At 38.3% G+C, this 12,280-nt stretch overlaps 1 protein-coding gene across 1 annotated transcript in view; it reads right to left on the bottom strand.

Annotated features, from left to right (window-relative positions):
• Positions 1-4,898, bottom strand: part of DISP1 (dispatched RND transporter family member 1) — a 38,881-nt gene extending 33,983 nt beyond the window's left edge. Inside the window, exon 1 of the mRNA XM_014053237.2 lies at positions 4,381-4,898. Coding sequence (XP_013908712.2) covers positions 4,381-4,895 — 515 coding nt within the window. The 5' untranslated portion in view covers positions 4,896-4,898. The remainder of the gene's footprint in view (positions 1-4,380) is intronic.
• Between the last annotated feature and the right edge of the window lie 7,382 nt (positions 4,899-12,280).

Here is a 12,280-nt window from a genome sequence, read left to right as displayed (position 1 = left end):
GGGAGGGAGGGAAGGAAGGAAGGCACTTTATGTTGAAACAGAAAATATTATATAAGGAAGAAAATGGAAATAACTTAGGAAGGAAGGAAGGAAGGAAGGAATTGCACTTAATATTGAAGGAAAAGAGAATGAAGGAAAAAGTATTGGAAGGATTGAAAGAAGGAAGGAGGAACAAAGAATTACACTTAATATTGAAATGGAAAAGAAAATATAATGAATGAAAGAAGAAGTATAGGAAGGGAAGGAAGGAAGAAAGAAAGAAACAAAGACTGTTGAAACAGAAAAGATAATATAAGGAAGAAAATGGAAAGACGTATAGGAAGGAAGGAAGGAAAAAAGGAAGACAATGTTGAAATGGAAAAGAATATAAGGAAGAAAATGGAAAAAAGTATAGGAAGAAAGGAAGAAATGTACTTAATATTGAAACAGACAAGGGAATGAAGGAAAAAATATTGGAAGGATTGAAAGAAGGAAGAAAGAATGGAAGGAACAAAGACAATGTTGAAATGGAAAAGAATATAAGGGGAAAAATGGAAAAATGTTAGGAAGGAAGAATTACACTTAATATTGAAACAATTGAATATAATGAAGGAAAAGGAAACAGGAATAAGGGAGGGCTGAAGAATTCTGGGAACTGAAGTCCACCCCTCGTAAAGTGACCAAGGCTGGGAAAAGAATCCGCACTAGGGACAATGCAAGCTATGCTTCACCCCGTCAGTCCATCTTAGCGTGCAAGAAAGACATCAGACAACGCCATAGTTGCTATGGTAGCATTTGGCTATGCGCAGCGATGCTCTCCTGGTCTTTATGGGTGGGAGGGGGGCAGTTGAGCTATGATGCTAATCCCCTCGTGGGAACACAGAGGGTGGGAGAAGAGAACCAAAGAACTTCAAACTCCAAGGTTCTGGAGTGGAGAATAAGGGGATCAACTTTGTCTAAATGATATTGACATATAAAGAACGGTTGTAGGAACTGGGTATGTCCAGTTTGATGAAAAGAAGGACTAGGGGAGACATGATAGCAGTCTTCCAATATCTCAGGGCCCAGGGTTGCTCCAAAGAAGAGGGAGTCAAACTATTCTCCAAGGCACCTGAAGGCTGGACAAGAAGCAATGGATGGAAACTAATCAAGGAGAGAAGCAACCTAGAACTAAGGATAAATTTCCTGACAGTGAGAACAATTAACCAATGGACCAACTTGCCTCCAGAAGTTGGTAATGCTCCAACACTGGAAGTTTTAAAGAAGATTTTGGATAACCGTTTGTCTTAAGTAGTGTAGGGTTTCCTGCCTAGGCAGGGGGTTGGACTAGAAGACCTCCAAGGTCCCTTCCAATTCTATTTCTATTGTATTCTCTATATTCTATTCTTTCTCTGTTCTATTCTAATCTCTTCTGAACTAAATGTTTATCTAGAACTCAAATAAATAGCTGCTTTTTGGTTTTATTTTTTTTAATATTTATCAGTCTCTCTTTTATTCCATACTTCTGGTTGAAAGACTATTCTATGTCATGCTAAACAAATGCATATTCTAGTGGCGGCGGGAGCTCGTTGGCATCTTCAGCAGCAGCCCTGCCTCCTGTGAAAAAACCGAAGATGGAGCAGATCCACGCAGATGACGTTGCTGCAACATGACTGGAGGAGGAATTCTGGGAGTTGAAGTCCACAAGGCTTAAAGCTGTCAGGTTTGAAGACCCCTGGGGTTTTTTTCCTAAAGGGTTAGGGGTGCGAGGGTCTTGTAACTTGACAGCTTTAAGACTTGCACGCTTCAATGCCAGAGTTTCTGAGCCAACATTTTGGTTGCTAAGCAGGACCGTTGTTAAGTGATACTGATATTATATAACACTTTTAATTAAGCGGGTACCTTGAATAAACATAACTTTGAGTTTCAAATAATACTGATTTCGTTGTTGTCTTAGGTGACATCTGTGAAAAAAATTCAGGTGCTCAGGCATGAAAATGTGCCGCTCAAACACTATACTTTTCCGCTCACACTGAAAAAAAATTAGAGGGAACATTGGTCAGGGTGCCAGCTGCTGGGGTGCCAAGGGGCCCACGGGAGCGGGCCCTTCCTCCAGGTCTGAAGGACAGGCGAAGAGATTGGCCTGTCAACCATTGAAGGACCTGGGGAAGCCGCCATGGCAAAGGAAGCAGTGGGAGAAAATTCTTGGCCTCGTCATCACTATCAGAGACGGGTTGCCTCTGATCTGGTTGAACCTCCATGGAGGGCTCCACTGGAGACACCGATTGGGAGGTTTGGGCCTGCTGCTGAGCCTTGGAAAAGTTCTTCTCTAAGGCCTTCTGGCGATGTATGGCATCCTTATCCAGGCCTGATCCATGTTTGGTTCTGGGCCTAGAATAGGGTTTGCTGCCCCTGATGGCTTCCCGGGCAGCCTTGCAGGCTTGCCTGGAGAAAGCTCTGGAAGAGGGCCCAATCTGCTCTGAGTTCTTAGGGATCTGATCTGCCATGGCTGAAAGGTTGGGGTCTAATTGAGACAGGCAGGGGCTACCTCCACTCACCACCACAGTTGCCGACTGCAGACCCAAGTGCTCAGAAGAGAGACACAGAAGGTAATTAAGATCAGATCCAGCCAAGCAGGAATGTGGCGTGAGTGTTAACGAGTGTAACTTGCAGCACCTTGCAGGTCAGGTAAGGAGGCGACATGATAAGCCACGATCCTTTGCTGCGCTAATCTGGTGGTCTCGTTAGAGTAGGAGTTAAATCGCCAGTCAGACCGTACAAGGAGCCTCCACGTGGCACCTGCAACGAGTCAGGCGACCAGGCAGCTGCGGCAATGTGCTTAGAAACAAAATTGGCGAAAACAAAATGGCGGACAGAACTTCCTGTCCCAAATCGACCGCCGCGCCAGTAATGCAACTCAAGTTTGCCGTCGGAACTAGATAGGAGCCCTGAAGATCCGTGCCGAATGCCGGCTTCTGCAAAGCACGGACGGCGGCAACAGAGCCTTCAGTGGGGGGTTCCACCGCAGCAGGGGTGCTGCAACAGCGCTGGCATCGGCACTCCGACCCACGCGCCTCCCACGACAGCTGCCTGTGGCCCTACAGCGCCGACGGAACCCAGGACACCGGGAGCACTGAAAGAGTAAGCAAACGGCCAAATTGAAAAGAAAGGAATTTTCCCTCACCAAGCCTGCTCAAGAAGAACACATTAAGGGAATTTTCCCTACTTTTAACGCTAGGAGAGTCCAAGCAATATGTAGAATTGGAGAAAAACTCGAAAGCCCGTCCACTGGGCTAGCTGAATTGAAAAAAACTGAAGATAGTCAGCATCAGAGGCATGGCTTAAAGTTTCAATTCAGTTCTGGGCAGATTGGCTGTACTTAACCCTTGCTTGGACTCTCCAAAGCAGCGCCCTGGAAAACACCTGCATTTAATATTACTCTGTCAAAATCTGTATGCTATAAGACTTCCAACAAGGGCTGTTCTACACACTGTTTTAACAGCTTTCCATGCTCTAACAACAATGAAATGGACACTGTAAAATATTATGTACAAACTATAGAAAATGTCAAACAAAATGATCACATATAAAATATTCTGAATGGTGTGGTTAATGTCCTTCTAACAAGGAATTGTTTAAAAGTATAGTTCAATGAAATTTTCACAGTGTATTTATTTTAAAAATTTACATACTGTTTATAGTGCAGTATATACCCCTGAAAAATCTGTCAAAAAAGTATTTGTAAAATACTGTCTGTGATTTTTCGGGGGGGGGGGGAGGTTATTTTGTTTCATTCCCTTTCCAATAGTCAATGTGAAACTCCTTTCTTATGTAGCAGCCACATCTTTGTAATTCTTTTTCCCCACAGAATTATTCATCGTTACCCCAGACATTACTAGCTCAGTTTTTATTTGCGTAGTTGTGAAAATGGACAGTACTGTATATGCAGGTCATTTATACTAAACTGTGTTTGCCATTTTATTGCCCATTCTTCTATTTCCAGTGTGGGGAGATGACTTTGCATCATTTAAATTATGCTAAACAATTCGGTGTTGCCAGAAAAATTAGCTACCACATTAACCATTCTTAGCTCCACATAATTTATAGAGAAGCTGAAAAAGCACAGATCACAACACAAATCCTTCTATTGTAAACAGATTCACCTTCTGTTTTTGCTAATAATTTTATGTTCTTTATTTAGTTACAGATAGACCTTGATTTAGGATTGGTCACTTAGTGACTATTTTAAGTTACAACACACACACACCCCAAAAAATCTACTTATGACCAGGTTTTGAAGTTATGGCTGCTGCAGCACTATTATGATCATTTGCTCTTATGATTGACACTGCAGTGGCCCTAACTATCCCAACCTCCCCCCACCCCAATCCTGCCCCATCAGGAAATGAAATCTCGACTTACTGCATGTTGGCTATATGCTGTTGCACAGGCTGGTGCTGAAAGTGTTCAGGCCACTGATGATGTAGGCAGAAAGAGGGCAAGGACTGAAGGCAACAAGCAGTCTGATACAAAGGCATATGCTTCTGGCAAGCAGTTGCTGAATATTCAGTTGTGTGTAGGTCTGGGGAACCAGAAGGCAATGGAGATGGTACTGCATTACCAGCCACTGAAAGACATTCTTGTTGACTGCTTTGGTTACTTAGTGCCTGATGAAATGGGCAAGGATGACAACACTGCAACAACACTTGTGGTGTCCTTTGCTCGTCTGCTGCTAGGAAGGGTGCTTTGAGTGTGCCATTCATGTGAAAGCACCCATTTGCAGTCACTTTTCTTTTTACAGTTTCTTTTGATGATGGTAGATTGTAGACTAGGATAGTGCCATCCTTGGTCGCAAGAAGATCTGGATTTGCTGCTCCAAATGGAATGCTGCCATTGCTCAGAACTACAAACTCATTGCTTCCACTGCTTGCAGCCATGTTTTAAAATTCTGATGGCCTGTAAAGTTTTGGGAAGGAAAAAAAACCTGAATTAAAAAAAGGCAGAGTGTTAACATAACAACTCACTTGTTGAAATATTGAGGAATAAAAGAAAGGGGAATAATGACATGAGGTGGATTTTGTTGCTAGGAATAGCTGGGCCTTAGCTCCAGAATTTAGAGCTGGGATGGATCTTGTCATTTTGTTCAGCTACACTCTGGAGCTGAAGACAAGATTACTATTTGGCAGAGCAAAGCTGGAATCAAAAGGGAGCAGGCTCTGGAGGTAAAACTCTGCTACCCAAACATGGATCTTCTTTTCAAGAGCTTTTCAGCACTAGCGTTTTGCTAATGAACAGTTTGAGAACTGCTGCTGTTGAGCCATAAAGCTACTGAATTGACCAATCATGAATACTGAGCACAAGGTGTTTTGTACAATGGAAAGCTGCCCTAGAAACATCAATTGAGCTTCACAAAGCTGGTGTAGTTTGGAGAACTCGGGGCCTAAAGCTAATGGTGGGAAATGGATGTTAAACAATGCTAATGGTTTACCTTATACCTAGTTTATAAACGTAATACAAAACAGCAATTACCAGTAGTCACAACCTCAAAAGTAGGAACATTTTACTCCAGAATCCAGTTCCATTCATACTCTATTTGCCTCTATTTGCCCAAAAATACAACTAAGCACATCATGAAAATGGTGATTTTATAAATGAAATATTTCTTTAAAAGACTTTACCACATGTTTCTAATGGACTGAGCAAGCTTCAGAACAGCTAATAAGAGAGATGTTAAGTGGGGCTTCATTTCATAAATAAGGTTCCCTTTTAAGAAACATACTCTTACAGACTTTTTAATATATTAAACTTAAGAGAATATTGATAATATTGATATTCATACTGATAAAACTGCAAAACCACAGAATTATAGAGTTGAGATGAGCCGTTTAGGTTATCAAATCAATCCCTTTCTTAAAGCACAGATGCAAATTAAAGCTACCCCTAGGGAGGGTTGTGTACCTTCAGTTGGGCTGTGGACAAGGAAGGGGAGCCCACCAATTCTTTGCTAAGTGTTTCCATTGGCTGATTGTTTTCTAAACAAGGCATCCATATTAAATCATCTGATATCGGAAGAACATATTTACACAAGACAGTGACTGTAAGCATTTGTTCATTTTGGCATCAAGTTTCCAAAACGGCTTAATCAAAGAAAAGACACTTAATGTCTATTTCTTAATTGTATTTATTGCTGTTTTGATATGTTGATAGCAATCTGGGGAGACTACTTGTAGTACAATAACATTAACTTAATAGGTATATAAATGAATTGTGAACCACTACAAACTTGTTAACACAAATCACATCCAGCAACCTCATTCCAGTATCAAATTTTGGACTATTTTGTTCATTCTTGGGTAGGGTGTGGAAGACATAGATTGTCTGGTTCCTACTGAGTAACTGGATTGATGATATCTGGCCTTTTCCCCAGCTTCTCCTCAATTTATATGGCTAGAGATATTTGTATACAGTAAGGTTAATAAACTGGTCCAGCTAATGACTTCTAAAAGTATATCAATAGTATACTCAGACTTTATTCAAAACCTAGCAATATAGTGGTACTCTCCCTCTCTTTTCTTCTCTCTCCCTCTTTCTCCAATTTCCATAAAATACTGTAGATAGATAGATAGATAGATAGATAGATAGATAGATAGATAGATAGATAAGATAGATAGATAGATAACTCTTGTTTTGAGCACAGAAATACCCTGTAAGTTTAAGAAAACCTGTAATCATGTTTACATTTAAACATAGTGTTACATATTGCATCCACTCGAGTAAATATGACTTTCTGATATGGGCAAACATCTCTCAGTGACTTTTTCTCTGGTCTAAGGTTTTTATTTGTTACGAAAAAATAAAAGTGAAAAGGAATCAAGAATATTAAAACAAAACGATTTGGGGAAAAAATGCCACACTAAAGTCACCTATGTTTCAAAATAACATACAAAATAAGATGAAAATGCTGCATTAAAAATGTGGTTGAAAGAAATAAAACCCAATTTCTAACTATTTAAACAACTTGAAACCACTGCAGATTTTTTGGTACATTTGATTCCAATAATTATTTTTTTAAAATAAAATTGTATTTCAAAAAAAGTAAGCATCACAACTTTTACATTTAAAACTACCGACAATGTAAGTGGTGTGTGTGTGTATGTGTGTGGAAGAGAGAGAGAGAGAGAGAGGGAGGGAGGGAGGGAGGGAGGGAGGGAGAATAGATGAATGAATTAGTTAGAATTATTTGAACCTATAGTTCTGTTAAATAAAGAGAAGCCATGATAAAGAGAAGGTAATGCTTCTCATGCTTTTTATACTTCACAAAAAAGATTGCCAGAAAATTAAATTGAGCAAAATGCAACAACCTGTTTCATTTCATTAGTGTCACTCAACAGGATTCTGCTAAGAAAGCATCCTGTTTTTCAGTCACAACAATTCAAATCCAATCCAACAAAGAGAAAGGCAAGTTGCAAAGTTAGTTTTCCTCTGCCATAAAACTGCAGATTGAAAGAAAGAAATTCAAACAGACATAACAGGTGGTGCCTGATCTTTTTATCAGTAACATTTATTTACCTCTCAAGCTACTATTCCTTGGGCAGTTAGAGTTCTAAAAATGCATAATGTCATTGATCTTAGCTTCTGGCTCTTAACTAGACATTTTTGGAATTCCCTAAGCTCTTTGCTATTCATAATATGTGGGAGTTTTTCTGACTTTCCTGGCACTAGCCTATTTTGTTTATAGGCTTCTAGCTATTTCTTGAAACCTCTATCTTATTAAACTATGCCCTTTTTTTCAGAAAGGCAGCACTGGGTCATCTAAGATTGCTCTCCTAAGTTTGAGTTTACCTCAAGATGAATCAAGAAAATTTGTGCATTAACAATTTAGGAAGTTTGCTCTAATTAGTGGTGTATTAAAGTTCACCTTATTAAAATTAAACTATTTTAACCCTCTTTCTTGTCACTGTTCCTGAAGTTGTGCAGAACTGAAACCTACAAAACATCTCTACTCGTGGAGATCTATAGTTGCACCGAAGAAGGTGTGGACTTGCTTTAGTTGTTAATAATGTACAAATTTGATCAGCTTCTTCTTTTGGAACTGAATGTGCCTCCTGCAAGCTTTAGGATCCAATCTGAAATAACTGAATTGCTTTAATGCAAAATTGCTTTCACTTGAATAGAACACCTGGACATCTCTTTCCAAAGGGATAGATATGTACCTTTTCTGCAACTAGGGAAGAATGAAGTTTAAGAAATCCACAGCTGTTTAACTACATTTTAATTCATCTCTAAGTGAAAATTCAATGTTATTATCAACGAGTTGGATCTAAACTCAATTATGTTTTAGCTCCACTGAAATCAAGGAGGACACATTAGTCAATATTTTGACAATACTTAACTCAATTTCATCATCAGAGTCAAATTATATATCTATGCAGGTGCTAAATTAGTATTTGTAGTCAGTAATGGGCTGAAGGCCAATAATATGAAATTAAAACAACAAGGAAACTTTTAACATTTTACAGGGTACCATTTAGTATGGCATCAGTTTTAGTATTGTGCATTTATTGCCATCTTTAGGGTGACATAAAATTTAAATTCAAATTGATAAAGCCTTTTTAATTTTCCATGCATAGTATAAATTTGGACCAGGCCTTAAAAGTTTATTCTGGAGACAAAATGCATAGTTACATGCTCTAATTTAACTTGTGTAATTTAGGGCATTTGAGTGAATTCATCAAGTTATGACTGTTCCTTGAAGAGAGCTGAACAAGCTACCTAATTGTTTCTGACCCCACCTGATGCACTTTCCTTTAAAATTCAATATGGATTAAGACTTGAAAGAGTTTAGAATTGCTTCTCCCTATACCAGCTCCCTTGTGACTTTATTTATAAAGTGTATCAGCCTTGGAAGCCATCTTTTACATTGGGCCTTCAGGTCTGCCACATTTTCTGCTGTGGGAAAATGGGAGGGGGGATTATATGGAGTATGGGAAACATATAGTCAAAATAACATTCTTTTCTCAGAGAGTCAAGGACATCTTGCCCTGCATATGGAGTGGTGTGACTGGGAGGCATCTCCAGTTGGGACGGTGACTGATTGGATCATGTGATGGACATGTGGGTGCTGGGGAGGAACTTGAATTTTCACTTGGGTGGGGAAAAACCTGGAAACTTTCAGATTTGGGTTTTCCCAAAACTTTCAGATTTGGGTTTTCCCAGATATGCCAATATGACATCTCTAAAAATAAAAATGTTTTAAAAATAAAATAGAACTTTGAGGAATCTCAAGCCTCGGAGTCCTCTTTGGTTGGGGGTGTTACGTGGAATCCTGACATTGTGCTCTATTGTACAATTTTGGGCAAATCAGTGTTTTCTCTGCTGCAAAATCCAAATTGCAATATCCATTCCATAGAAGTGTAACTTAGGCCACTGTTTCTAAACCTCAGCAACTTTAGGTTATGTGGACTTCAATCCCCAGAATTCCTCAGTCGCTATAGTGGGAGTTGAAGTCCATAGTTTAAAGTTGCTGAGCACCAAGTGTCATGAGCCTATTTAATGCTACTTGATTTCCCCAGATATTTGACTGCTTTTGTTAGCTGTTTTAATCATAACAACATGGCGTTCACATTTTTATTTGTGTGTGTGTGTGTGTGTGTGTGTGTGTGTATCCAGGGCATATAAATGTAATAAATGTATTAAATTTGACTCTGGGCAATTAAAGATGTCCACCCACCCATCCCAAAACCTGGATGGGAACAAAGAAAACAACAAATGCAATCTAAAGGAGGCTTCAATCACTCATGCCAAAGGCCTGGGCAAAGAGCCAGGTCCTCAGGGCCATTCAAACACAAAAGAACAGGGACTGTTCAAATTTCTTGGGAAACCTAAAGTCAAGTGCTATTACAGAAAAGATGTGCTTCTAGGTCCCAACTGTTGGTTTAATCAAAGGTACTGTGGATGGCAGCACTTTGCTGAGCTTGGAGGCACAGGTGGACCTGGTTAATATCTGTATCAGAGACCAATACCAGTGCTTTGGCAAGTTAATACCCACAAAGGCTGGAGTGGCAAAATCCTTCTGTACTCTTCCCCAAAATTACATTGCTAAATCAATGTAGGTAGCTGGAATTGAGCTCAATTTAAGGCCTATTTTCTCCTTTGAAGGTGGCTTTACACTCAGTATCGGTTTTGAGTGTCAGTTGTATTAATTTTATACCCTTCTCATATCCGAATCAGTTACTGCTCTTTTGCACTTGGTTTACTGCACATGGATTTTCAGTCACAGTTATTGACTCATTCATTTAATGGAATTTTATAAATCTATAAGCAAAATTTGATTCGCTCGTATTATTCAGCATAGACCAAACCCAAATATTTTAAATGAATGTTTTCTCCTCTTGTCAGCAATCCATCAGTCTTCAATAATTTTACATACTTCTCTTGACCTTGAACAAAGAGCTTTATATCGTGCAGTGAATGGATCAGGTATCACAATTTTTCTCTGACATTAAGTTTTTAGAGATCAGTGCACCAAGATCATAAAAAAAGTAAAGTGCAGAGAATAACCATTGTTGTACAAAAAGGAAACAAGATTATCTATTGTAACAGCAAAAACTGGAATTCAAATGTAAAAGTCTATATGTTGTGATGACTCTTTATGCAGAAAATATTGGGGGGTGGTAGGAGTGGGTATGTTGTAAGGTATGTGGCATTTTCTTTTGCCCATTCCTTCTTGCCAGCTATGTTGAGATGCAGTGGTATCTTGATGGATGGATGAAGTATGAAAAGCATTTGCCTTGACTTGACCAAGCAAAGTTGCTTTTTATTAGGGACATGTCATCTATACTGTACAGTCATGTTTTTTTTTTAAGCTTAAGCATCATCAGGATACTATCATGCTTTTAATTTTACCTCTCCATTTTTACTCCTGTTCCTATGAGTGAGTGATCCCTTTAGTGTATTCCATTTCTGGAAATTTTGAAAATGTGCATTCTGACCTTAATGAAAAGTTACACAGACACAAAATTCTACTTAACTTCTTCTCTCTTTCCTAACAGTATCATACCTACGATATTAACACAAAATGTTTTTGGTCTAACTTAAGATAAAATGGAACAAAATAACTAAGAATACTGAAAGCTTGAAATATAGGCTAAATTTAATTAAAGAAGAAATCTTTATATAATGTATTTTGACTATAACGTGACTATACATACTTTACCCTGAACAGAGTTTCAAAAAACATTCTTTTGCCAGAAATGTCATTTTACAATATCAGTTCAATCTTTATAGTATTTTTTTTGTTTCCAGCTTTGAGTTTTCATCAATGCAAACATATTTGGCAATAATTATAAATCATTTTCATACACTTAAACTAACCTGCTTTGCAATTATTTTTAATTACTTTCAGACTAAACATTCTAAAGGAGAGAAAAATACACTTTTACAAGAAAGCTTAGCATGAAATACAGTTTGCCCAAACTGCAAAAGAAAGTATTTGTGTTGAAAAAGATATTGAGGCTTTGAAAAATTATGTACCCAGGGAATGTCAATATTTAAACAAACACAGCATTCAAAGTTTCTATAAAGAGAATACGCTATACACAAAAAATTCATACAGACTATTCCACATGTGTGAAAAATTATAATTCAAGAATTGCATAGGCTAGCTTGAAGATTGCCATTCAATAAAAAGTTCTAACAACCACTGCATAGCTGATACAAGTGAAAGTGGCTTCTGACACCCAATAACCTTAACAGGTACTTGACTTATAATTCATACAAACACAAAAAATAATTATAATGCTCAGTTTTGAGGTTTTTTTTATTTAGGATATTTGCCTCCAATAGCAAATTTTGAAATGAAAAATTAGCAGCAATGATACTAGCCAGCACATTTCTTCAGATACCGTTCAAGGCAAGTCTGCCTAACTTGTGTTATCTAAGGGAAGTTTATAATACAGAATACACTTAATTCTGTACTTAATTAATTATCAAGCATCTGTCACCTCAGTATATTTACAAGCAGAGTCTGCTTTCTTAAATATGTTTTAAATTAAGAAATGAATCACATTTTGCAATAATTGTATATATAGCTTGTTTCCCATTGGTCAGAACAAAAAGACAATCCTTAAATCGTGACTTAGCTGTTCCTAGCATACCAAACTTAATCACGTTTTACAACCCATCTAGGCATAAAAAGTCTTCATCTGCAATTGCACTTTCAGCCAACAATTCTATACATAACTTATCCATGCCAAAGAAAAAAAACACCCCACAACATCCAACTGCAAACTTACAACAACTCACCTAATTCTAAAATCCTTGC

The sequence above is a fragment of the Thamnophis sirtalis genome, unplaced genomic scaffold, assembly GCF_051295495.1.
Source record: "Thamnophis sirtalis isolate CommonGarterSnake01/CBP01778 unplaced genomic scaffold, rThaSir2_p1.2 scaffold_6, whole genome shotgun sequence".
Taxonomy (NCBI): Eukaryota; Metazoa; Chordata; class Lepidosauria; order Squamata; family Natricidae; genus Thamnophis; species Thamnophis sirtalis.
This window is presented reverse-complemented; position numbering and strand designations above follow the sequence as displayed.